General features: G+C 47.6%; 2 protein-coding genes across 2 annotated transcripts in view; one reads left to right on the forward strand and one right to left on the reverse strand.

Moving 5' to 3' along the window:
* On the forward strand, positions 1-21,698 carry LOC129838789 (N-acetylglucosamine-1-phosphotransferase subunits alpha/beta-like). Its single transcript, XM_055905963.1, has 21 exons — positions 1-324; positions 408-493; positions 640-759; positions 1,156-1,206; positions 1,681-1,883; positions 2,047-2,111; positions 2,296-2,430; positions 9,904-10,065; positions 10,358-10,537; positions 10,684-10,854; positions 12,319-12,442; positions 12,568-12,765; positions 13,284-14,437; positions 14,686-14,885; positions 15,012-15,231; positions 15,433-15,546; positions 15,646-15,731; positions 15,987-16,085; positions 16,462-16,629; positions 19,125-19,215; positions 19,845-21,698. The coding sequence occupies exons 1-21, from the start codon at positions 193-195 to the stop codon at positions 19,914-19,916; spliced, it is 3,831 nt and encodes a 1,276-aa protein (XP_055761938.1). The 5' UTR covers positions 1-192; the 3' UTR covers positions 19,917-21,698.
* Positions 21,679-26,258, reverse strand: part of LOC129838790 (cholinephosphotransferase 1-like) — an 18,117-nt gene continuing 13,537 nt past the window's right edge. Inside the window, exons 5-8 of the mRNA XM_055905964.1 lie at positions 25,667-25,798; positions 24,249-24,407; positions 23,835-23,960; positions 21,679-23,631 (exon numbers count right to left, since the gene is read on the reverse strand). Coding sequence (XP_055761939.1) covers positions 23,515-23,631; positions 23,835-23,960; positions 24,249-24,407; positions 25,667-25,798 — 534 coding nt within the window. The 3' untranslated portion in view covers positions 21,679-23,514. The remainder of the gene's footprint in view (positions 23,632-23,834; positions 23,961-24,248; positions 24,408-25,666; positions 25,799-26,258) is intronic.

The following is a 26,258-nucleotide window of genomic DNA, read 5'->3' on the forward strand; positions in this document are numbered from 1 at the left end:
ACCCGGAACATTTGAGACAAGTCGACATCACCATAAAGGAAGTGCAATGGTTGGTCAATCGTTTTGACAGTTTTTGCTAGTTGTCATGTGACAAAGAAGACGTCGTTTTGTAGTGTTTATTTTATATTAACTCCGATATGCTCCCGCGTCTTCGGTGAATGACTGAAGCGATATGGATTGCAAAGGAGAACCATGGTGATAATCAATTCAGTACTGAAACTCTTGCAGAGACAGACCTACACCTGTCTGTCCCACCGCTATGGACTGTACCTCTGCTTTGGAGGGATAGTCCTCATGATCGTCTCTGCCTTCCAGTTTGGAGAAGTAAGTAGCTTAGTTAGCTAACAAGCTAACCCTTGTCAAAAGCAATGATGCAGCAACTTATCCCTCTCTCTCTCTGTGTGTAGGTGGTGGTAGAGTGGAGTAGGGATCAGTACCATGTACTGTTTGACTCGTATAGAGACAATGTAGCTGGGAAATCATTCCAGACTCGGTGAGAAACCCTCCCTGCCCATGTGCTATCCACTACAGGGATAACCACTGTTTCACTGTCTCAATTCACTATTCTAAATGGTGCTTTTGTATGTCTACTAATTTTAAATGGATGTGTATCTTCTCTATGGTGTTGTGCCGCTGTAGGCTGTGCCAGCCCATGCCCATAGATGTGGTGTACACCTGGGTGAATGGCACGGACACCGACCTGATGAAGCAGCTACGTGGTGTGAGAGAGCAGCTGAAGGAAGAGCAGAGAACACTGCGGTACTGCACATGGGTCACCGAGACTTCGGTTACACGTCACACACATTAGGCTACACAAATAGTATTACGTGAATGCAAACTGAACATATTTGTTTTGGTTTTGGACGGAGAGAGGGTTACTGTGGTCGGCTGAATGTTCTGAGAGGCGGTCATTAGTACGTAAAGGAAGCGGGTACTTAACCACATTACATGATTACTGTGATTGAATCATTCCCATTCATCCTGTTGTGAAGACTAGGGGACAGCAAATAAGTAGTTAACTAATATTGCCAGTGGGAGATTCTGTTAGCTCAAAGGTAGATTGTCAATCACAATACTAGAACATTCCCCCCCAACAACACATTCCATCCATTAACGGATCAGTCCATTGACTTTCTGGACTGTTTCTCACCATAGGGAACGGCTGGGGAAGAATGCAAGTGATCCGACTGAATTGCCGAAGGACCGGTGAGTGATAAGATAGAAACACCTGTACATTACTGTAGATTTACTGTGGTTTTCACACAGGTTCTTTACATATCTAGCTCAATATGGATGCTTCCAAACTCTAAGGGCAGGGAGTTGATGATGCACCATCTTATTGAGACACAAACTACGGTTGTCTTAGATCAAGGGTTTTGACATCATTTCCTGTTTCTCGCTCAACTGAGTGTTTGGGAGAGAGGGTCTCAGTGTAGTTGACCAATCTGCAACAACAGTTGGCTTGTGACCACAGACATTAAGGCGTGAGATGCAACCACAGCACAAAGGAAGCCTTGTGCAAAGGGTGCAAACTGCAGCAAGACAGAGCGGGGGTTTTCACAAGCCATAGTGGTTTGATAGAAGTAGTGATGTTGGATTGGAGTTGTGGACACCATCTTGATGTTTTGTGACCATTTTATCTCTCTCTTTCTCCTTATATGTCTGTGTTTCTGTTTGCAGCGTGAAACCAGAATGTCTGCTGTCCCATTGTATTATTGCGCCCATGCTAGCCCTGGACCCGGCTCTGCCAGCCAACGTCACTCTGAAGGAGCTGCCATCGCTCTCGCCCTCCTTCTCCACCGCCAAGCTGCTGTTGCAAGTGGCCAAGCCCCTCCACCCCTCCACCACAGTGTCTGTGGTCGTCTTTCACTCCCAGGCTGATGGTAACTAACACTCCTAACTGGCACTCGACACACATGCTATTTCAGTTCACAGTTCTGCTACCCACTCAGTACGGGAACACCAATCATGTCATCACAGCAAAATCTCTCACGGTCTCTCTGTCTCCCCCCCCCCCCCCCCCCCCCCCCCCCCTCCTTCCCATAGCGGACAAGGCCTACACAGACGCACCCCGTGAGGCTCTGAAGCGCTCTGTCTCTAGATGTTACCTGGTGAGTTACCTGACTCTGTAGTCTGCTATTAGAAGTTCTATTGCACCAGACGCAATCAACACTTCTAAGATCTTTCTGATGATTGAGCATTTACCCCACTTGGATACACTGGTCCTTACTTAAGACTGAATAAGCAAATGTCATGTGGTAACAATAAGCTATTGTGCTGTTGTTCCTCCTGTAGACCACAGATAAGGAAGCACCAGGTCTGGTCCGCATGCAGAGCCTGGCCTACCTCAGTGGCTTCCCAGCATCCTTCAAGGAGACAGAGCAGCTCAGAGTCAAACTGCCATCTGTTGTCACTGGCAAGATCAAACAGGTAAGACTAACCTGGATGGAAAAAGGAAAACAAATGGCATAATCTAGCAGGAAAACACAATACTAAATCAAATAGAGTATTTATTTTAGACAGGGAGAGTTATCTGTTATTTCACTAGAGGGCAGTGTTTGACATAATGAAGTATGCCATTTTATCATATGAACACGTTCTTTGTTTTCTTAACCAGGCACAGATATGCCATAACGTATTTTATTTACATTTAATGAGAAACACAGATTTTAGGAAAAAATAATATACAATTCCAGGACAAATGAATATAATATGTAACTATATTCATATAGCCACAAGATGTCACCCTTGTTGTACCTCAGAATCATGACGTGAAAGATGGGCTAGTCATTGCCGTGCTCCAACCGTTTGTATATCAGACAGGATCAAAACAGAATCTATTGTGTTCAAACTGAACATGGACACTGTCTGTCTGCCATAACCACAGACCTTAAACAATATAATTATACCGAATTAAATAAGTAATAACACTTAAGCAGAATAGGTCTCCATCTATTTTAAGTTATTATGGTAGTAAAGAGCCCTGGTTTAGTTTGGCCACGGGTTGTCTATCTAATCATTTTCTCTAATCAGAACTGAAATATTTCGGGAGGGCGAATGCCAGTAACAAGCCAGATTACTCTGAGATAATCAAAGAAAATAATCCAGTGATAGTTTACTGTACTGTAAAAAAATAAATAACTGTACTGTAGTTCTGTCTCACCGCAGGCATTGATACAGGCTATTACAAAGCTACACGGAGTGTACAAAACATTAGGAACACCTTCCAAATATTGAGTTGCACCTCCCTTTGCCCTCAGAACAGCCTATTAGGCATGGCATGGACTCGACATGGACTCAAGTTGGCTGGATGTCCTTTGGGTGGAGGACTATTGCTGATACAAACGGGAAACTGTTGAGCGGGAAACACGCAGCAGCGTTGCAGTTCTTGACACACTCAAACCGGTGTGCCTGGCACCTACTACCATACCATGTTCAATGGAACTTCAATATTTTGTCTTGGTTATACAATGTCTCAATTGTCTCAAGGCTTTAAAAACTCCTGGGGCGTGAGACGGGGAGGTGGGGAAGAGAGAGGGTGAGCGAGACGAGAGGGAGAGACGGAGGGAGAGGGAGATGGCCGGAGAGACGGCGGGAGGGGGGGAGAGAGACGGCGGGAGGGGGGGAGAGAGACGGCGGGAGGGGGGGAGAGAGACGGCGGGAGGGGGGGAGAGAGGCGGCGGGAGGGGGGGAGAGAGGCGGCGGGAGGGGGGGAGAGAGACGGCGGGAGGGATGGAGAGAGACGGCGGGAGGGATGGAGAGAGACGGCGGGAGGGATGGAGAGAGACGGCGGGAGGGATGGAGAGACGGCGGGAGGGATGGAGAGAGACGGCGGGAGGGATGGAGAGACGGCGGGAGGGGGGGAGAGACGGCGGGAGGGGGGGAGAGAGACGGCGGGAGGGGGGGAGAGAGACGGCGGGGTGGGGTGGGGGAGAATGCAGAGAGACGGGGTGAGGGAGAATGCAGAGAGACGGGGTGAGGGAGAATGCAGAGAGACGGGGTGAGGGAGAATGCAGAGAGACGGGGTGAGGGAGAATGCAGAGAGACGGGGTGAGGGAGAATGCAGAGAGACGGGGTGAGGGAGAATGCAGAGAGACGGGGTGAGGGAGAATGCAGAGAGACGGGGTGAGGGAGAATGCAGAGAGACGGGGTGAGGGAGAATGCAGAGAGACGGGGTGAGGGAGAATGCAGAGAGACGGGGTGAGGGAGAATGCAGAGAGACGGGGTGAGGGAGAATGCAGAGAGACGGGGTGAGGGAGAATGCAGAGAGACGGGGTGAGGGAGAATGCAGAGAGACGGGGTGAGGGAGAATGCAGAGAGACGGGGTGAGGGAGAATGCAGAGAGACGGGGTGAGGGAGAATGCAGAGAGACGGGGTGAGGGAGAATGCAGAGAGACGGGGTGAGGGAGAATGCAGAGAGACGGGGTGAGGGAGAATGCAGAGAGACGGGGTGAGGGAGAATGCAGAGAGACGGGGTGAGGGAGAATGCAGAGAGACGGGGTGAGGGAGAATGCAGAGAGACGGGGTGAGGGAGAATGCAGAGAGACGGGGTGAGGGAGAATGCAGAGAGACGGGGTGAGGGAGAATGCAGAGAGACGGGGTGAGGGAGAATGCAGAGAGACGGGGTGAGGGAGAATGCAGAGAGACGGGGTGAGGGAGAATGCAGAGAGACGGGGTGAGGGAGAATGCAGAGAGACGGGGTGAGGGAGAATGCAGAGAGACGGGGTGAGGGAGAATGCAGAGAGACGGGGTGAGGGAGAATGCAGAGAGACGGGGTGAGGGAGAATGCAGAGAGACGGGGTGAGGGAGAATGCAGAGAGACGGGGTGAGGGAGAATGCAGAGAGACGGGGTGAGGGAGAATGCAGAGAGACGGGGTGAGGGAGGATGCAGAGAGACGGGGTGAGGGAGAATGCAGAGAGACGGGGTGAGGGAGAATGCAGAGAGACGGGGTGAGGGAGAATGCAGAGAGACGGGGTGAGGGAGAATGCAGAGAGACGGGGTGAGGGAGAATGCAGAGAGACGGGGTGAGGGAGAATGCAGAGAGACGGGGTGAGGGAGAATGCAGAGAGACGGGGTGAGGGAGAATGCAGAGAGACGGGGTGAGGGAGAATGCAGAGAGACGGGGTGAGGGAGAATGCAGAGAGACGGGGTGAGGGAGAATGCAGAGAGACGGGGTGAGGGAGAATGCAGAGAGACGGGGTGAGGGAGAATGCAGAGAGACGGGGTGAGGGAGAATGCAGAGAGACGGGGTGAGGGAGAATGCAGAGAGACGGGGTGAGGGAGGATGCAGAGAGACGGGGTGAGGGAGGATGCAGAGAGACGGGGTGAGGGAGGATGCAGAGAGACGGGGTGAGGGAGGATGCAGAGAGACGGGGTGAGGGAGGATGCAGAGAGACGGGGTGAGGGAGAATGCAGAGAGACGGGGTGAGGGAGAATGCAGAGAGACGGGGTGAGGGAGAATGCAGAGAGACGGGGTGAGGGAGAATGCAGAGAGACGGGGTGAGGGAGAATGCAGAGAGACGGGGAGAGGGAGAATGCAGAGAGACGGGGAGAGGGAGAATGCAGAGAGACGGGGAGAGGGAGAATGCAGAGAGACGGGGAGAGGGAGAATGCAGAGAGACGGGGAGAGGGAGAATGCAGAGAGACGGGGAGAGGGAGAATGCAGAGAGACGGGGAGAGGGAGAATGCAGAGAGACGGGGAGAGGGAGAATGCAGAGAGACGGGGAGAGGGAGAATGCAGAGAGACGGGGAGAGGGAGAATGCAGAGAGACGGGGAGAGGGGAGATGCAGAGAGACGGGGAGAGGGGAGATGCAGAGAGACGACTGGAGGGGGGAGATGGAGAGAGACGGCGGGGGGGGGGGGGGGAGACGGCGGGGTGGGGGAGCAGAGAGACTGGGAGAATGTAGAGAGACGGCGGGAGGGGTGGAGAGAGACGACTGGCGGGAGGGGTGGAGAGAGACGACTGGCGGGAGGGGTGGAGAGAGACGGCGGGGTGGGGTGGGGGAGCAGAGAGACGGGGAGAGGGAGAATGCAGAGAGAGGGGGAGAGAGGGAGAATGGAGAGAGAGAGAGAGAGAATGCAGAGACACGGAGAGGGAGAGAATGCAGAGACACGGAGGGGGAGGGGAGAGAATGAGGAGACACGGAGGAGAGAGAGAGAGAGAGAGACAGACGGCGGGAGGGGGGGGGATAGAGACGGCGGGAGGGGGGGGGCTGAGGGAGAGAGACGGCGGAGGGGGAGAGATGGTGGGAGTGGGGGGAGCAGAGAGACGGGGAGAGGGAGACTGGGAGGGGGGGAGAGAATCCAGAGAGACGGGGAGGGGGGGAGAGAATCGAGAGAGACACGGAGGGGGGGAGAGAATCCAGAGAGACGGGGAGGAGGGGAGAGAATCGAAAGAGACACGGAGGGGGGGAGAGAATCCAGAGAGACACGTCGGGAGAGGGAGAATGCAGAGACGGGGAGGAGGGGAGAGAATCGAAAGAGACACGGGGGGGGGGGGGGGGAGAATGTAGAGACACGGAGGGGGGGAGGAGAGAGAGAATGCAGAGACACAGAGAAGGGGAGAGAGAATGCAGAGACACGGAGAGGGGGAGAGAGAATGCAGAGACACGTCGGGGGAGGGAGAGAGATGGAAAGAATGCAGGGATGCGGAGGGGGAGTGAGAGACAGAGGGCGAGAGAATACAGAGACATGGATGGGGGAGAGAGACGCAGAGGGAGAGAGACTGAAAGAATTTAGAGACACGGAGGGGGAGTGAGACACAGAGGGCGAGAGAATACAGAGACACGGATGGGGGAGAGAGACGCAGAGGGAGAGAGACTGAGAGAATACAGAGACACAGATGGGGGAGAGGGACGCAGAGGGAGAGAGACGGAGAGAATGCAGAGACACGGAGGGGGAGAGGGCGAGAGACAGAATGCAGAGACACGGAGGGGGAGGGAGAGAGACGGAGATAATGCAGAGACACGCGGAGGGAGAGCGAGAGACACGGAGGGGGAGTGAGAGAGACGGAGATAATGCAGAGACACGCGGAGGGAGAGCGAGAGACACGGAGGGGGAGTGAGAGAGACGGAGATAATGCGGAGGAGGGGGAGAGACACAGAGGGCGAGAGACTGAGAGAATAGAGACACGGATGGGGGGAGAGAGAGAGACGGAGAGAATGCAGAGACGCGGAGGGGGGGGGGGGACTGAGAGAATGCAGAGACGCGGAGGGGGGGAGAGAGACGCAGAGGGAGAGAGAATGAGAGAATGCAGAGACGCGGAGGGGGGGAGAGAGACGCAGAGGGAGAGAGACTGAGAGAATGCAGAGACGCGGAGGGGGGGAGAGAGACACAGAGGGCGAGAGAATGCAGAGACACGGATGGGGAGGGAGCGAGACGGAGAGAATGCAGAGAGGGAGACACGGAGGGGGTTTAGAGACACGGAGGGGAGTGGAGAGAGAGGAACACACGGGGGGTTCCTCTAACTGGCATGTTGTTATTAATGTATAGCTAACTTGTATAGGATAGCCTATTGTTTATGTTCTCGAGGTTAGAATGTGCAGCTAGTGTGTATGTAGATAATAGACTAAAATAGTAAATTAATAGAAGCAGTAAAGTATAACTACATTTAAAGCCATGATAGTCACACAGTAGTACTATTTTGGTGTTTATGTATATCATTTTGGGGTATTTCAGATTTGTAACCCCGGTCCCGTGTGGCTCAGTTGGTAGAGCATGGCGCTTGCAACGCCAGGGTTGTGGGTTCATTTCCCACGGGGGGACCAGGGTTCAATTCCCACGGGGGGACCAGGAGGAATATGTATGACCTTTCCAATTTGTAAGTCGCTCTGGATAAGAGCGTCTGCTAAATGACTTAAATGTAATGTAAATGTAATGTATTGAACAGATAGTGCGAGATAATGACCGTGGGGAGAGATTGTATCAAAGGGAAGTAGCTGGATTCAAACCCATGCTGATATTGAAGATGTGTGCCAGAAGCTGCAGCATTATCGCTGGATGAGCCAGACTACGGGGAATCCATAGTTTCCACCAAGACGCATCATTTCCCCGTTCACCTCACTTGCCTTCATCATATGACTGGAATGACCCCTGGTTATACTGTAGACCAGCGTTTCCCAACTGGCGGCCCGCAAAATAGAATATATTTTTTTGAATTTGTTGTTGGACAGAAAATACTGTTATAACACCAGGAAATTAACTACTTGTGATTTTAATTTGGGGAAACCTGTTCCCAAGCAGTCCTACTCTTAATAGAGACACGTGATCGTATACAAACGTAAGAAAGGTGTATAATGATGATTTAGTCAAATATTACATCTGTTTGGGCTTCTTGCGATCAACTTGCAGTCTACAAATGATTTGTAACTCTGTTCCGGGCCGCCAGCCATCCTCTAGAACAAAATCAGCTGAATCTAGTTGATGATCCCTGCTGTAAAGTTTGAGACGTGGGGGGATGATGGATCAACGATCGGATGACGTTATGAAGCCTCCCTTTCGCTCAACACTACTGTGACATTTTGCTCTGACTCATTTTAGTTGTGCTAAAATATTTACTGGGCTGTGATGTACGTTAGACTCTCGTGATACACGTAAGATTTGGTTTGGGCTACCCAGGTTAGGTATATTTAGGCTTCAGTTTTTTGCTTCAAGGTTTTACTGTATTTGTGGTTTGTATGTATACACATCTTTGTGTCAACTGACTAATAGTTTAAAATGTCAGAAGTAGGAAGAACAGCTGATGTTTGGATCCTCTGGTCACTATTGACATTGGCTCATGATAACGGGTATGACGTGACCTTAAATACTTCAACTAAACGCCTGCGTCTTCTGGACGGGCTGCTGACAGGCAGATGTGGACGAGAATGTCGACGTTACTGCCAATGCCTCTCCTAGTAAAGCTATATAAAGCCATGTTTACTATTGTCTTTGTGTTACCGTGACATGGAGGTGTGTGCGTGCACTTGTACAGGCACATGGAGCTGTGTGTTATCAGCTCCTATTAAAGGGGCTAATAACAATGGAAGTGGGATCTCCAGTTGGCTGTCCCTGCCTCATCTTCGGGATTTATATAACAACGGGAGCAGAGAAAAACATGTGAAGGGTGAGAGGGAGACATGCGAGAGTAAGGTGTTTGGGTTCTGGCTCAGTGGTTTGTGGGTTGTCTGGAAGGCGAGGGACTAAGGAGATGAGGGAGTAGGGACAGATGGTTATGAGAGGCAACGACTGAGATGAGACGCACACAACGACTGAGATGACCCATGCAAGGATACCGAGCCATGCCTTCCATTCCAACCCTGAGATCAATACCAGCTCCCCCACACAGAAATTACATCACAGAATTTCCCAAGAGCCCGCCCCACTCTTTCCTTCCTTCGAACCCTGCCTCACTCACTCACTCACTCACTCACTCTCATTCCCATATCCCCAGTGACATGAATGTGGGGTATTCTCTCTTGAAAGGTACAGTAGTCGTGGTTGGTGGTGACGAGTCCTCTGCTTTGATGTGGTCCATCCTTTAAACTGGCCACGGGTCAGAGGTTATAGGTCATCCAAATCAAATTGCTTTGAACCCAGCTCATGTTCAGCCTAGTAGTCTGTGTATGCACCCGTCATGTGGGGGCTCTGTCTGTCGTCTCTGTCACACGGAATTCTTCCCTGGAACAGGAGCGGTAACCAAAGTCACAATAATGGATTTTAGGCCCAGCGCCATATAACCTTTGACATGGCCACTACAGCTAAAGTGGTTCATAAAAATATATCTGTTTTGTTGTGGAGGTTGTGTCCTTGGCTACAAGTAAAGGCTGTGATATTTGAGTTGTTTTCTCATGGCTGTGCTGAGTAGCATCTGCTGTCTCTGGTGCCACACTGCCATGTTTGTGTTTCTCTCTCTCTCCCATAGTTCCAGCTGTATACGGAGGCCAGTATCGCCCTGCTCCATCTGAACAGCCCTCAGGACTTTACTGACCTGACCCAGCAGGCCAAAAAGAACCTGACCCTGGATGGGAAAGAGCTGACCATCAGCGCTGCTTATCTTTTCTGGGACCTGACTGCCATCACACAGGTAGGACCTCGCTCTGCCTCTGTCCCGTCACTCACTATCTATCAGGGAAGATCAACAGTGTATGTCTAGGTAAAGAGACGAAAGTTAGCGCTCCTAATGCAGTTCCACTGTCCATTCATGGTGTAGTAGGTATCACTGAGTGGAACTAAACTGCTGGACGGAGAACTTCCATTGTTTTCGACCGTGAGGATAAAATACAATGACATGTAGTGCAAACATTTTGGATTGGTCTCTTCAGAGCACGGCGAAAGCATGTCTCAGACCCCTCTGCTCTGCTCTCTGACCCCACTAGTCCAAGCAGGACGAGGACGTCTCGGCCAGTCGCTTCGAGGACAACGAGGAGCTGCGTTATTCGCTGCGCTCGGTAGAGAGACACGCCCCCTGGGTGCGGCACATCTTCATCGTGACCAATGGGCAGATCCCCTCCTGGCTGAACCTGGACAACCCCCGCATCACCGTGGTAACACACCAGGTACACCTGAGACCTACAGTACTACTCTCACATGATTGTTGACAATAACAGAAAATAAGGGATGTTGTGACCGGACCAAGAAGAATTCTGGGCCTTTAGTTAGGAAAGAAAATCCAAGTTGCCATATGATTGTCTCTCCTGTGTAGGATGTCTTCCAGAACCACACCCACCTGCCCACGTTCAGTTCCCCTGCCATTGAGACCCACATCCACCGAATCCCAGGCCTGTCTCAGAAGTTCATCTACCTCAACGACGACGTCATGTTCGGGAAGGACGTGTGGCCTGACGACTTCTTCAGTCACTCCAAAGGACAGAAGGTCCGAGTCTAGACTTAAATTCAAGTGTTACTAGATTCATGGTCTTGAATTTAGCTCACTAGCTCAAGTTTGTGCTAATGTAGACTCTTTATCATTACATATGAATATGACGAACAGTTGAAGTCGGAAGTTTACACCTTAGCCAAATACATTTATAATCAGTTTTTCACAATTCCTGACATTTAATGCTAGTAAAAATTCCCTGTCTTAGGTCAGTTAGGATCACCACTTTATTTTAAGAATGTGAAATGTCAGAATAATAATAGAGAATGATTTGTTTCAGCTTTTATTTCTTTCATCACATTCCCAGTGGGTCAGAAGTTTACATACACTCAATTAGTACTTGGTAGCATTGCCTTTAAATTGTTTAACTTGGGTCAAACGTTTCGGGTAGCCTTCCACAAGCTTCCCACAATAGGTTGGGTGAATTTTGGCCCATTCCTCCTGGCAGAGCTGGTGTAACTGAGTCAAGTTTGTGTGCCTCCTTGCTCGCACACGCTTTTTCAGTTCTGCCCACAAATTTTCTAAAGGATTGAGGTCGGGGCTTTGGGATGGCCATTCTAATACCTTGACTTTGTTGTCCTTAAGCCATTTTGCCACAACTTTGGAAGTATGCTTGGTCATTGTCCATTTGGAAGACCCATTTGCGACCAAGCTTTAACTTCCTGACTGATGTCTTGAGATGTTGCTTCAATATATCCACATAATTTTCCTACCTCATGATGTCATCTATTTTGTGAAGTGCACCTGTCCCTCCTGTAGCAAAGCACCCCCACAACATGATGCTGACACCCCTGTGCTTCACAGTTGGGATGGTGTTCTTCGGCTTGTAAGCCTCCCCCTTTTTCCTCCAAACATAACGATGGTCATTATGGCCAAACAGTTTCATTTTTGTTACATCAGACCAGATGTAACAAAAGCATCCAGCATCTTCACAAGGTCCTTTGCTGTTGTTCTGGGATTGATTTGCACTTTTCGCACCAAAGTACGTTTGTCTCTAAGAGACAGAAGGCGTCTCCAAAGGTACACCTCTAATTGATTGAAATGATGTCAATTAGCCTATCAGAAGCTTCTAAAGCCATGACATAATTTTCTGGAATTTTCCAAGCTGTTTAAAGGCACAGTCAATTTAGTGTATGTAAACTTCTGACCCACTGGAATTGTGATACAGTGAATTCTAAGTGAAATAATCTGTCTGTAAACAATTGTTGAAAAAATGACTTGTCATGCACAAAGTAAATGTCCTAACCGACTTGCCAAAACTATAGTTTAACAAGAAATGTGTGGAGTGGTTGAAAAATGAGTTTTAATGACTCCAACCTTAGTGTATGTAAACTTACGACTTCAACTGGATCTCGCTAGCATGAGATTGGGTTATGTTTTGAGGAATAGTTCTGTTATTTTGTATATTGTAATATTGTCTTAACATCCCTACTGTACCTCACTTGTCCTCTCTCCCTACAGGTGTACCTCACCTGGCCGGTCCCTAACTGTGCTGAAGGTTGTCCAGGCTCCTGGATCAAAGATGGCTACTGTGACAAGGCCTGCAACAACTCCGCCTGTGACTGGGATGGTGGCGACTGCCTGGGTGACAATCACTTCTTATCCCTCCCTGTACCAGTCTGCCTCATCTCCTTCTTCCCTTCTCTCCTCCGTCACAACACGTCGTTCACTGAGCTTGATATTCTTCCTCTTCTCCATCTCACCACACAGGAGCTGGGGGCAGCCGGTTTGGGACCGGTGTGGGTGGAGTGGGTAATCAGCCCTGGCAGTTTGCAGGAGGTCTAGGTGGCATCGGGGGCGTGTCCAGCTGTAACCAAGGCTGTGCCAACTCCTGGCTGGCAGACAAGTTCTGCGACCAGGCCTGCAACGTGCTCTCCTGTGGCTTCGACGTGGGCGACTGTGGACAAGGTGAGTGTGATCTGAAGTAGGGCCAGGAGTTTTTCTTAATTACCTGACCTGGAAAAGCTTTATTTATAGCTAAGATATTGATAACTAACCCAAGATATCTGATGTGCTGTTTACAATGGGAGCAAATGACCACAGTGGGCAGAACAAGCAAAGAGGTGGGAAGTGCCAAGCACGAGCTAGCCAGATCCTATTTGCGACTTTTAACATGTATTTACATATTTTCCACGAGGGAACGCCTACTCTGTGAAGTACGCATGTACAATAACTACATTCGCCCTTGAGCTCCTTTTAAACAACGTAATTATTTTTGAAACTTTTGCACAGTGTCAAGTCTCCAAAACTTACTGCAATTTGTTCGTAACAGATTCTACTTTTGTGAAGAGAAGACTCTGAGATCGAATGTTTCATTGATGAGAAAATGTGCAGAATGTTGGCCAAGTGTTTTTCCTGGTCTGGTCACATTAGCTCATCCAGTGAGGTGGAAGAGCAGTGATAATTATGCATTGTGTGTGTTGTAGATCACTTTAACCAGCTCTACAGCGTCACCCTGCTGAAGAACAGGACCCTGTACACCCTGCCGGTGGGTGAGACCAGACCATACTTCAGCTTTGCAGGCGTGGCTCGCCGGGTGACCGAGGCCCAGGTCAGCGACAACCCGGCCGTGCGCCATACTTCGGTGGCCAACAAGTGGAAGACGGTCCACCTGCTCCTCCACTCGGGCCACAATGCCTCGCTGGTCCACTACAACCTCACTGTCCGAGGGGATGACGACAAGGAGTCCTCGCTGACCTTCAGCGTGGCTGTGGACACCCGCCAGCTCCCCCAGCCCAACGTGTCCGTGTCCGACCCACTCCACAAAGATGGATCAAAAGAGGCCAAGCCCACCACCGCAGAGCCAGAGGTCCCTTTTGAGGATGTCCCTCTGGAGAAACAAGGTCCCCGAGTCCTGAAGAGGCCACCTGGGGAAAATGAGGTGATCGTGGAGGTGCCTGCGCTGAACGTGTCCCTGCTACCGGCGGCCTTGCAGAGTGAGCTTCAGAGGCTGCAAGGAAAGCTCCTGGTGGGTGACATCACTATGAAGGGTTATAACCTCACCAAGGCTATACTGCTGGGGCCGTACAAGGCTCTGGCCAATCAGGACCCCAGGTTAACACCAGCTGACCAGATCAAACCCCAGGACAAGCCTTTTAAAGACCCAATAGGACATGTGGTGAGGAGAGAGGCAGACGCACCACAGCTAGTCGAGGCTAACCCAGTAGCACAACACAGTCCAGAAAGAAACAGAGCGGAAAAGACCAAAGAGCCAGAGGGAACCGAGGCACCAGAGGAGGTGCCCAAGTCGAGCATTGTTGGTGAGAAAGGGAAACAGAAAGCACAAAAGACTCCAGCAACCCCCATCCCAGTTCTAGTGGATGGTGAGTTTCCGAAAGCCGCTAAAGCCCAGGACACCACCCCCACAGAGAAACCTCCACTGTCCTCCAAGCTGCTGAGCACCTTGGTGGGCAGCATGTCCAAAGCCAAGGGATCAGAGGACCAATCACAGCAGCAGCGGGCAGGGAATGAGAAGGGAGCCCGGGGGGTTCCTTTGGGCAGGAAGCTGCAGCACTACACCTCCTCAGATAGAGGCTTCCTGCCCTGGGAGAGACGGAAGTACTTCCAGGACCTGCTGGAGGTGAGCTGGGGTTGGGTTGTAATAATGTCACAAGGTCAGTCAGGAAGAATCCTGGCTCTTGAGATGAAGAACATAGAATCGAGAACAACCATGCATTGGATTGAATCGCAAACACTTTACTCAGAAACTGTTTGGTAAACGTTTAGTGTTCCAAATGTAAATGGGAATCTAAATGTTATCTGAATTTGATCAGAATGTTAATTGTGTATCCTCTTGTTGCTTTCTGGCTCTTTCTATGGGTCCTATAGGAGGAGGAGCGTCTGGAGGGAGAGCTGGCGTACCAGGCAGACAGCGCCGCCGCTGGCCGGAGGCTGCAGGACACCTTCGCCGACTCCCTCCGCTACGTCAACAAGCTGCTCAACGGCCAATTTGGCTTCACCTCCCGCAAGGTCCCCGCCCACATGCCCCACATGATCGACAGGCTCATCATGCAGGAGCTCCAGGACATGTGAGTAGCAGGAAATGTCGTCATATGGGAAATACTGGTTTAGTAATATAGAAGACCGAAGTAGCTGTTGTGAGTGCTTGTCTAACAACCGGAACAAACTGATATGTGAATGTCTCCATCTTTCAGATTCCCACAGGCGTTTGACCTGACGTCGTCCCACCGCGTGCGTCACCCGGAGGACATGCAGTTTTCATTCTCCTACTTCTACTTCCTGATGTCGGCCCTGCAGCCGCTCAACGTCTCGCAGGTGTTCGACGAGATCGACACGGACCACTCCGGCGTTCTGTCTGACCGCGAGATCCGAACGCTGGCCACTCGCATCCATGAGCTCCCCCTCAACCTACAGGTCAGTAGAGAAGTCTGGGTGTAGAAGATCAGGTCCCCGTGTCTCCATGTTGTCTATCATCTAAGGCCAAAGGGATCATAGATCGGCACGTCTACTCTGAGACACTTTATGAATACCGACCCTGGTTACTCCTGTTTTTAAAAGCTGATCTCAAACCAGTGGTACCGTGAGGTTAATGTGTTAGCGTGTGGCGTGTTGCAGGATCTGACAGGTCTGGAGCAGCTGCTGATCAACTGTTCTAAGACGCTGCCCACCAACCTGACCCAGCTACATATTGTTAGCCCTACACAGGAGGCATACTACGAAGCCAGCATGGTGACTACTCTACACGGCCTCTGTCCTGTGTTCCAACAACATTTATAAGCTGTGGTAGACTTGAGGTGCAGAGACTGATTTGTGTATTTGAATCCACAGCCTCCCGTCACTAAAGGTCTGGTGGTCCACTGTAAAGCCGTCACAGAGCGCATCCACAAGGCCTTCAAAGACCAGAACAAGTACAAGTAAGTCCTGTTATAAAAAAAATCCATGTATGTCAAATGTGTAAGAACAAAATAAAATGCTGTAAAACGTTTATTTTTGTCCTTTGAAGAGGGGGAATTTGGGTCTATAAAAATACAATAAATAGATAAAAGTCCTGTTCTCTACCATCATACACTGTCCTTAATCTATATATATATCACCCATCCTACATTTTCTCTGAATATCCTGATCCTATTTTAAGATCATAGTAAACATGGAAACCTCTCCTTTGACAGGTTTGAGATAATGGGCGAGGAGGAGATAGCCTTTAAGATGGTGCGGACCAACGTGTCCCATGTGGTGGGCCAGCTGGATGACATCAGGAAGAGCCCCAGGTGAGGTTAGAGCGTTGGGCCAGTAACCGAAAGGTCACTGGTTCAAATACTGGAGCGGACAAGGTAAAAGATGTGTCGTTGTGACCTTGAGCAAGGTACTTAGTGACCCTAGCTGTGACCCCACTCCCTGCCGGTGTCTCTGGGAGTTGGGATATGAAGACACCTTTCCATTACACACCTGTGTGTAACAGGACAAAGATAAGTACCCCCCAAATAATTATCATTTTCTCTGTGCTTTCTGTAGGTGTCCAGCCTAGTGCCTGCCTAATTAATATGTACTACTTATTCCGGTTTTATTGTTATACTACCTCTTCATATGACCATTTGACCATGATGTTGATTTATGATTTGACCACATCACTGTGTTTCCTCACAGGAAGTTCATATGTCTAAACGACAACATTGACCACAGCCATAAGGACGCAGGGACTGTTAAGGCGGTACTGAGGGACTTCTATGAGTCCATGTTTCCCCTGACCTCCCAGTTCGAGTTGCCCAGAGAATACCGCAACCGCTTCCTCCACATGGGAGAGCTCCAGGAATGGTAGGACTGGGGTGGTTTATACTAGAGGGGAAGGGTAGGACTGTGGTGGTTTATACTAGAGGAGAATGGTAGGACTGTGGTGGTTTATACTAGAGGGGAAGGGTAGGACTGTGGTGGTTTATACTAGAGGAGAATGGTAGGACTGTGGTGGTTTATACTAGAGGGGAATGGTAGGACTGGGGTGGTTTATACTAGAGGGGAAGGGTAGGACTGTGGTGGTTTATACTAGAGGAGAATGGTAGGACTGTGGTGGTTTATACTAGAGGGGAATGGTAGGACTGTGGTGGTTTATACTAGAGAGGGGAAGGGTAGGACTGTGGTGGTTTATACTAGAGAGGGGAATGGTAGGACTGGGGTGGTTTATACTAGAGGGGAAGGGTAGGACTGTGGTGGTTTATACTAGAGGGGAATGGTAGGACTGTGGTGGTTTATACTAGAGGGGAAGGGTAGGACTGTGGTGGTTTATACTAGAGGGGAAGGGTAGGACTGTGGTGGTTTATACTAGAGGGGAAGGGTAGGACTGTGGTGGTTTATACTAGAGGGGAAGGGTAGGACTGTGGTGGTTTATACTAGAGGGGGGAATGGTAGGACTGTGGTGGTTTATACTAGAGGGGGGAATGGTAGGACTGTGGTGGTTTATACTAGAGAGGGGAATGGTAGGACTGGGGTGGTTTATACTAGAGAGTGGAATGGTAGGACTGGGGTGGTTTATACTAGAGAGGGGAATGGTAGGACTGGGGTGGTTTATACTAGAGAGTGGAATGGTAGGACTGGGGTGGTTTATACTAGAGAGGGGAATGGTAGGACTGGGGTGGTTTATACTAGAGAGGGGAATGGTAGGACTGCGGTGGTTTATACTAGAGAGGGGAATGGTAGGACTGGGGTGGTTTATACTAGAGAGGGAAATGGTAGGACTGGGGTGGTTTATACTAGAGAGGGAAATGGTAGGACTGGGGTGGATTATACTAGAGAGGGAAATGGTAGGACTGGGGTGGTTTATACTAGAGAGGGAAATGGTAGGACTGCGGTGGTTTATACTAGAGAGGGGAATGGTAGGACTGCGGTGGTTTATACTAGAGAGGGGAATGGTAGGACTGGGGTGGTTTATACTAGAGAGGGGAATGGTAGGACTGGGGTGGTTTATACTAGAGAGGGAAATGGTAGGACTGGGGTGGTTTATACTAGAGAGGGAAATGGTAGGACTGGGGTGGTTTATACTAGAGAGGGGAATGGTAGGACTGCGGTGGTTTATACTAGAGAGGGGAATGGTAGGACTGGGGTGGTTTATACTAGAGAGGGGAATGGTAGGACTGTGGTGGTTTATACTAGAGGGGGGAATGGTAGGACTGGGGTGGTTTATACTAGAGAGGGGAATGGTAGGACTGTGGTGGTTTATACTAGAGGGGAATGGTAGGACTGTGGTGGTTTATACTAGAGGGGGGAATGGTAGGACTGGGGTGGTTTATACTAGAGAGGGGAATGGTAGGACTGTGGTGGTTTATACTAGAGGGGAATGGTAGGACTGGGGTGGTTTATACTAGAGAGGGGAATGGTAGGACTGTGGTGGTTTATACTAGAGGGGAAGGGTAGGACTGTGGTGGTTTATACTAGAGGGGAAGGGTAGGACTGTGGTGGTTTATATTAGAGGGGAATGGTAGGACTGTGGTGGTTTATACTAGAGGGGAATGGTATGATATATTGGAGTGTATCAGTTGAATTTGTGATCTGCATTTAGTACATCATTTTTTTCATTATACCATTAATTTGTGGCAGTGCAGAAGCACAATGTGCACACAATACAAGATGCCTGTACAGATACTTTGTCAATTGTAGTATCTGTCCTAAATGATAGATGGACAGATACAGTAAGATAATGTATCAGGGCTATGTGAGACAGAGGTCTCTCCCCATTTCTCCAAGAGAAGAATGAAGGATCCTATCTGTCAGCACCTCCGAGTGTTCAGCACTGCCATGAATGATCGCTGGGAATCCCAGGGTGTTTGAGTGGGATCCTGTTCTTATAGCGCCAGGCCTGAGCTGGAGGAATCTATCCAGATACCCAGCCTTTAAAATTAGACTCGTATGATCCACACACACGACATTCCAAGAGTCACATGGGTGTTAGTGAAGTGACAGGTGGGTGGTAGCAGAGGTCCCCTGGTGTCTGGTCACATTGTCACCCCTTTACCCTGTTGTCCTCTCCCCTAGAACCACAGGCATTTCATCATGACCTTTAACCCTGTCACCCAAGCCTAAAATATTTCATAATTGAGACTGGACTCTGAATATGATAGTAGTGACTTGTTGAGTTTCTGTTTTGTATTCATTGATACTTCCCAAAAACATTTCACCCTGTCCATTAAATGTCATGTTGGAGACTGGGATCAGAATATGAGAGTGATGACTTTCAGAGAGTTATCTGCGTTGTCATGAATTCATTGATGGCCCAAAAATAGTTTGTTTATTTTTGCTGTCTTACTGTCTCTGTCTTACAGGCGAGTATATCGGGACAAGCTGAAGTTCTGGACCCACTGTGTATTGGTGACTCTGGTGATCTTTACTGTCGTCTCCTTCTTTGCCGAGCAGGTCAGTAGGACTTTACACTGTCGTGTATATTTCCGCCTCGCTAATATAAACGGCACACTTGTAGCTTGATGATGTGCGACTTAGCACTTAGTTAGCCCCAGGGCTCCATAGAGAGAGCTCTACAGGTTCACGTATCCCTCACTATCGGTGGAGCTTTGGAATGACTGAAATGGCGTCACTGAAATGAGACTGAAACCTGTCCCTCTTGGACCGGGAGCAGTGGATGGTGGTTACATGGTTTCTTTGTTGATCATGGCACCTGTCAGATCTGAGGGGGTCGGGGTAAAGTTTCTCCTAATAAAGGTTAATCGCCAGAGCGACTGTGGAGGAATGGGCAATCCACACTGTGCACTGGGCTATTGGGACATGGAGGAATCTGATGGCGCCGTCTTGTCTTTGTCCTAAGAATCATCCCTCTCCTCAGGCCTAAGGCTCCGCTCCTCCTTTCTTTTCATAGGCATCAGGTGCTTTGCTGTTGCTCTGATCTGTTCAAAGTCAAGAAAAATACAGCAAAAGGCTTCCGCTCAGAGCTAGCCACACGCTGACAGAGTAAAGTCACTTCCTCCTTTTTCACTCTTGCCTGTGTGTTTTTGTGACAGTTCTTTTGTGGTATTTTCTTCTTCCCTCAGCTGATTCTACTGAAGCGCAAGCTGTTTCCCAGACGCAGGGTCAGCAACGATGTCAACCCAGAGCGCGTGTGAAGAACGAGGGAAAACGTCCTTATCCTCCTCTCTGCATCCTCCCTCCACCTCTCTCCTTGAGTTCAAAGTGAGGGCCATGCAGGGGTAGGTGGAGAGCGAGGGGCTATCCCTAAATCTCGAAACGTCCTCACCTGGGATTGCGTCAGCATGGCTCAAGGAGAGGGGGACTCTTGTAAACAACGTCAATCATGTGTGGTGGGTAAGATGATTGACAGGCATCACCTGGCTGGGAGATGCTGGAGTGATGCTGTGCCAGCGGACAAAGCCTGTAAAGCCAGAAACTTCTCTTCCCTTCCACCAGGGGCGCCGGAGGGACTTATCGCCCACACACCAGGCTGTGGAGAAGGACACTGACTGAGCCAACTATGTGCTAAACTGCTTTAGTCCAGTCAGTGTGATTGATGTACTGTTAAAAGCATGATCTGGAAGCGATTGACTGGAGACACCATCTCTGGTGTGGGTTTACAGCACCTTAACCATGAGCGCTGTAACCTTCCGAAGCGTTCGAGGTTAGGTTGGACACTTTTAATTTAACCTATATTCCACAGAAGGAAAAAAGGGATTGGGAAGGGGTTGATCAGAATAACAGGAATTATGCCATTTGACCTGTTTCACCATGTCACTGTCTACATTCAACACAAGTGCCTTATTTTAAAGAGTGTTACCTGAAGTATCAGACTGTATGACCTTGTTCACCCATTGTCCCTGCTTGCCTTTTTAAATGTCTTGGTTGGATTTGGTATTTACATGTCACAAGTGATTTCTTTCAAAGGCATGGGGGAAAAATGCCACGCAGGTTGTTTTAAAAAAATCATGAATGTTTCACACAGGAGACCACACAGCGATCAGCCATCCGCACAGAATGTGTCCCTGTGGGAAACTGTACGTAAAGCTCTGCTAGTGTCTGAAATTCAGATCTCTGCAGCATGCTCTGTAACATCTGATTGTATTGTTCTGTGAATGCGTTCCTAATGAATGCCACGGACTGTTAATTAAGCTCCACAAGTGTTCTACTACTGACCCTCAATTCTTTTCTGATTCTATGGTCTCTCTGTTGAGCCTTCGCGGTGCATTGATGTTAATTATGATAAAATGTGAATGATTGCCAGCAGCAGCAGAACCATGTTTTGCTGCCTTACTATTGCTGAACTGTGGTATGCAGTGTGCCAGATTACACAGCCTGGTCTCAGACTAGACGTAACATAGTAAGATAAATCTGGGACACTCAAATTAGGATATGTAGCAAGGTAACTAAGGAAAACATTAGTTGGGTGGGCATATAATGCGAACATTAGTAACCCAAAGGTTGCGTGTTTATGTTGCTAAAGTTGTCTAACTCATTTTTAAATACTTTGCAAATGTTCGTGTTAGCCACACAACAAATTGGAATTTGTAACATGTACTAAATGGCGTGCCACGGATTTATGTACAGAATAACACAAAATGCTCTGAGACCAGGTTGAATTACAACAATGGGTGGTATGCATGGATATTGAGCTAATGTACATTTGAAGTGAGTCTCTTGGGATTGTCAAATTCACAATTTTAGTTTACTCATCACGGTCGTGTGGCTCAGTTGGTAGAGCATGGCGCTTGCAACGCCAGGGTTGTGGGTTCATTCCCCACGGGGGGACCAGGATGAATATGTATGAACTTTCCAATTTGTAAGTCGCTCTGGATAAGAGCGTCTGTTAAATGACCTAAATGTAAATGTAAATGTACTTTAGCTCATCCCAAAATCAAATAAACCTGAATCGCTTGGTTATGCTTTAAATCATGAAACTGAATTTCTTGAATGGAAAATATTTCTTTATTACAATCATTTTGAACTTCAGTATAAAGATGTTTTACTTGTATTGAATAGTGCAATACCATGTTAAAATTGAGCATGTGGCCTTTTCAATGCATAGTTTAAGTTCACCTGGAGTTCAAACCCTGATTGAACAAAAACAGGTGGCTAACTTAAGGTTGGCTGTTATTTCCAGACAAAGTTATTGAAATGTCACGTAATCTGAAGGCTCTCATTGGAATTCTACCCAGAAATATCTGCAAGTCAAAATGTCCTTTTTAGGGACATTTTCTCTATGGTACAGTGGGCATATTCCTAGAGTAGGGGTTCTTGATTTACTTATCTTTGTTACATTAACATCCGCACCGTTGCATCCCTTTGTCTGTCTATCCTCAAGTTGTCGAGCAATGACCAAACAATGCATTCAGCTATGAAACAGTTCAGAATCATACCGTTCAACAATAAATCACAATGTACCAAATACATATTCTAAATGTGATGGAAAAAGATGGCTTCCAGTACAGAATTATAGTAAACAGTAAAATAAGTTCCAGTACAACGTTCTCAGTGTTACGTATATTGTCTGATACCTCAACCATAAATACTGGTTTCATAGTGATGCAGAAAAGACAAACATTTAGTACTTGATCCTAAACTGCTTCACATTTTTTAAATTAAAACAAAGGATTCAAAAACATTTAAGGCGCCAAACAGAATTCTGTACAATCAAAGAATTAGCCCTTTACGGAGAAGAACGTTGAAAGCAGACGGGACTCTGGTGTTAACACATCAACATGACTACAAGGACTTCAACTGGAGTAGAGTTGAGGATACAGAGGGTAAGTGAGTAAAAGTGGTGCTGGATACACTGTAGACTGGAGGGGGATTCACAGTCAGATGGAAGCTATTGTAGAAGAAATGTCACTGTTTTCAGTGTTAACCCAGACCCTTGCCCCTTCACCTGGAGTCCTTGACAATTAGCGTACCATACCTCATTAGGAATGTCTCATTCTACTTTACAAACTTCATTTTGGAAGTTTTCCGAGGTTGAAAGGTTGATTTATTTTGTATTTCCTAGCCCTGATCGAGTTAATTTCATGTCAGATTGGGTCTCATTCATTAAATAAACATGACTAATGAATGATTAAGAGCTACAATATCAATTTGAACAATGATATCACATTGTTTAACAAGAGGCTGTTAAGTAAAAACAGATGTAGCCTCTAACTTTACAGCATTGAATGTAGTTCAATTAGATAGGAATATGTATCAATTGTAAGTTAAAACAATAATTGAGAGAAATGAAATTCAAGGGGGAAAAACACAAAGCAACTCCTTTTTCTGATCACTGAGAAACATTTGATCTTTGCCAAAAAATGTATTGTAGCTTTTACCCATAGTGTATGATTTAGTCTAAATTAAATGAGCTGAAAATAATAGAAAATGTTGCGATTTGGATGTTAAAACCTGTCTGATGATATTTATCAAATCTGAATCTCAGATTACCTCAGGTAGTGATTACTTCCTATATGGAGACAAAGAAAAACCAACCAATTTATTTCCATGCCAGCTACTCTGCACTCATCCAGTGAGATACAGACCAGTGTGTGTTTCCCTTGGCGATGGATCTAATCAGGGGTGGTTACGTCATTCCTCTCATTACTCTAGTGTTATTACAGGCAACCTTTAGTCAGAGGTGGTCACTGTGTCAAGGCTGCTGAGGTTTGGGGTGGAGGGGACCTCTTCATCATCGTCTGCTTTCAAGAGCGGGGTGGCGTCCTCCCCCGCCTCCTTCCGCCGGGCAAAACGTCAGTTGCGTTTGAGGGCAGCTTGCGCCGTGATGCTGAACACGTGAATGCGCAGGTGAGAGGCGATCTGGATGCACACGCCTGTGCAGTAGCGCGTCAAGTCAATCAACGACAGGACCTGGGGAGGAAATACAAGGACCGGCATGAGAAATGGACTTGATGCACATAGGGAAGTTGTTCCTTGGTAGTTTGTGGTTAGGGGAAACTTCTGGTCCTATCTATGTGGAAGACATCAACTGAAGTGGGTTGAAAATGACACCAGACCTGTACGAAAACAGTTTGATGACAGAACTACGAAATAGTGAAGACGTGAGAACTCACCATTGCGATCCAGAGGACTATGTGTTCGTCGATGAAGCTGTTGAAGTACTGGTTGAGGAAGAGGAGACCAGGCCCAATGAACGCCGTGTCTGGGAGATAAAGCTCACTCTTGGTCATGTGGGCCACCTGACACAAGGACAGAGGAACACAAAAGGAACATACAGATATTAGAGGAGAAGCAGAACTAATGAATGAGCTAAGGTAAATACTGGTATGGCTTTCACTGTTACATATGGAGGTCCCATTTATGAGAGGAAAAGTATTCATTGCTTGCTTGATAAGACACTCCAGAAAGACAGAAATATATATTTTTTTATGAATTTCCCTTCAGGCAGTAGACTAGAGATATTAATAGATTGAGAGATGACAGCAAAGTAAGAAAGTGGAGACTATAATATTAAATGGAGCGCTCACAACTAGCTTGTTGGCGATCTTGGCGACGACCATGCCGAAAGTCAGGATGTAGAGGCAGGGGTGCAGCACAAAAAGTTGGTTGGATGACTTCTTGAAGATGATGAAGGCCAGTGTGAGGATGAGGCCGATGTGCATACCTGGTGCCAGCACACTGGTGTCCTAAGGAACACACAGCAAAATAGTGAATAACTTTGAATTGTTAACCTAGAATATAAGTTTAAAAAATTGTGTATTGTCCTAAAATGTACAGTGCCTTCACATGAAATCCAGCTTTATTTATACAGCACATTTCAGACATGGAATGCAATGCAATGTGTTTTACAGAAAAAAACAACGAAAATTAAAGCTTAAATATTTACCACATAACAAACAGAAACTGAACAACTAAAAAGCACGATAAGGAAAAGCAAAGCTAAAAATATGTTTTAAGACCTCTTAAATATGTCCACAGTTTCAGCCCCCCTCAGGTTCTCTGGCAGGCTATTCCAGAGGCTGAGGGCATAATAACTAAAGGCTGCCTCTCCATGCCTCTTGGTCCTAGGCTTTGGGATAGTTAAAAGGCCAGTACCAGAGGACCTGAGGGACCTACTGGGTACATAACTTAAAAGCACTCAGAAAAAATTGACACCGCTTGTATTTTTCCACATTTAGTCGCTATGAAATCTCAGCAGCCGGTGATTGTCAAGCAAATAACTGCAGGTCTCACGGTAATTGACTGTTAATTAACAAACACATTTAGCATCTCCTGGCTTCCAAACAAGCCACTAATGCAGACCTTGGGAACATCTACATTTGAAATATTCTAATAAATCCATGTAATATAGCCTACACCTTCACAATAAATCCATTATTTATTTTAGACAGGTCTAAAGAAACTTGATATGAAGAAAATGTAGTCTATTTCAGAAGAACAGAATACACTGGAGGTGCTTACCAAGAAGACCGTTAATGTTCCTGAGTGGCCGAGGTACAGTTTTGACTTATATCTACATGAAAATCTATAGCAACACCTGAAAATGGTTGTCTAGCAATGAAAAACCAATTTGGTAGAGCTTGAAGAATTTTGAAAATAATAAAAAAAATGCACAAATGTTGCACAATCCAGGTGAGGAAAGCTCTTTTAAGAGACTCGCAGCTGTAATCGCTGCCAAAGGTGCTTCTACAAAGTATTGACTCAGGGGCGTGAATACTTATGTAAATTAGATATTTCTGCATTTCATTTTCAATACATTAGCAAAAAAAATTGAATACATATTTTTTTTTAAATTCATTGTAACACAAAATGTGGAATAAGTCAAGGGGTATGAATACTTTCTGAAGTACTGTACATGCAACATTTTACTACCACGTCGGTGTAATAAAAAACACTGATCAACCCAAATATTTAGCTAAACACGTCATTACATAATAATACTTACAGCCACGGTGGAGCCGTTCTTGCCGACGCCCCCATTGAGGATGACGTGGAAGTAGTTATAGCAGGAGAACACGGCTCCCCCAATGATGCCCAAGATGGGGAAGGCGTACAGCTTCACCCCAAGGACGGGCAACTACAAGAGGGTAAAACAACCAAGAGTTTCAGTTAACAGAACTTATCAACTTCTGTCACAGCAGCTAGCGTTGTTAACACCAGTAAGCTGTGGGTGGGCGGGGCATGCTGCTGAGGCCAAGATGGGAGGAGAAGCCAATAATATTGCGTGGTGACATCAGCTGTTTGCTAGCCAGATCATGTGATCATGTCTACGCCACGGTGGATTAGCTACCCATAATTACCTTCTTACTTCTGATTGTGACTTTAGTCGTTAAGCCTCCACAGGCTGCACAGAGTGAAAGTGAAACAAAAGGACTATTTAATAACTAGTAGTCAGATTGTTGTGGGGTTGGTTGAGTGGTTATACAGTACATGTTAAGGATTGGTTATGTTGCCTTATAGTGCCAAATGTTGGGGTAAAATGTCCAAGTCTCCAAATCCTACGGCTTAGTTGACAGAAAAGGAAAGAGAGAGAGTGT

This window comes from Salvelinus fontinalis, chromosome 39 (genome assembly GCF_029448725.1).
Source record: "Salvelinus fontinalis isolate EN_2023a chromosome 39, ASM2944872v1, whole genome shotgun sequence".
NCBI classification, from domain to species: Eukaryota; Metazoa; Chordata; class Actinopteri; order Salmoniformes; family Salmonidae; genus Salvelinus; species Salvelinus fontinalis.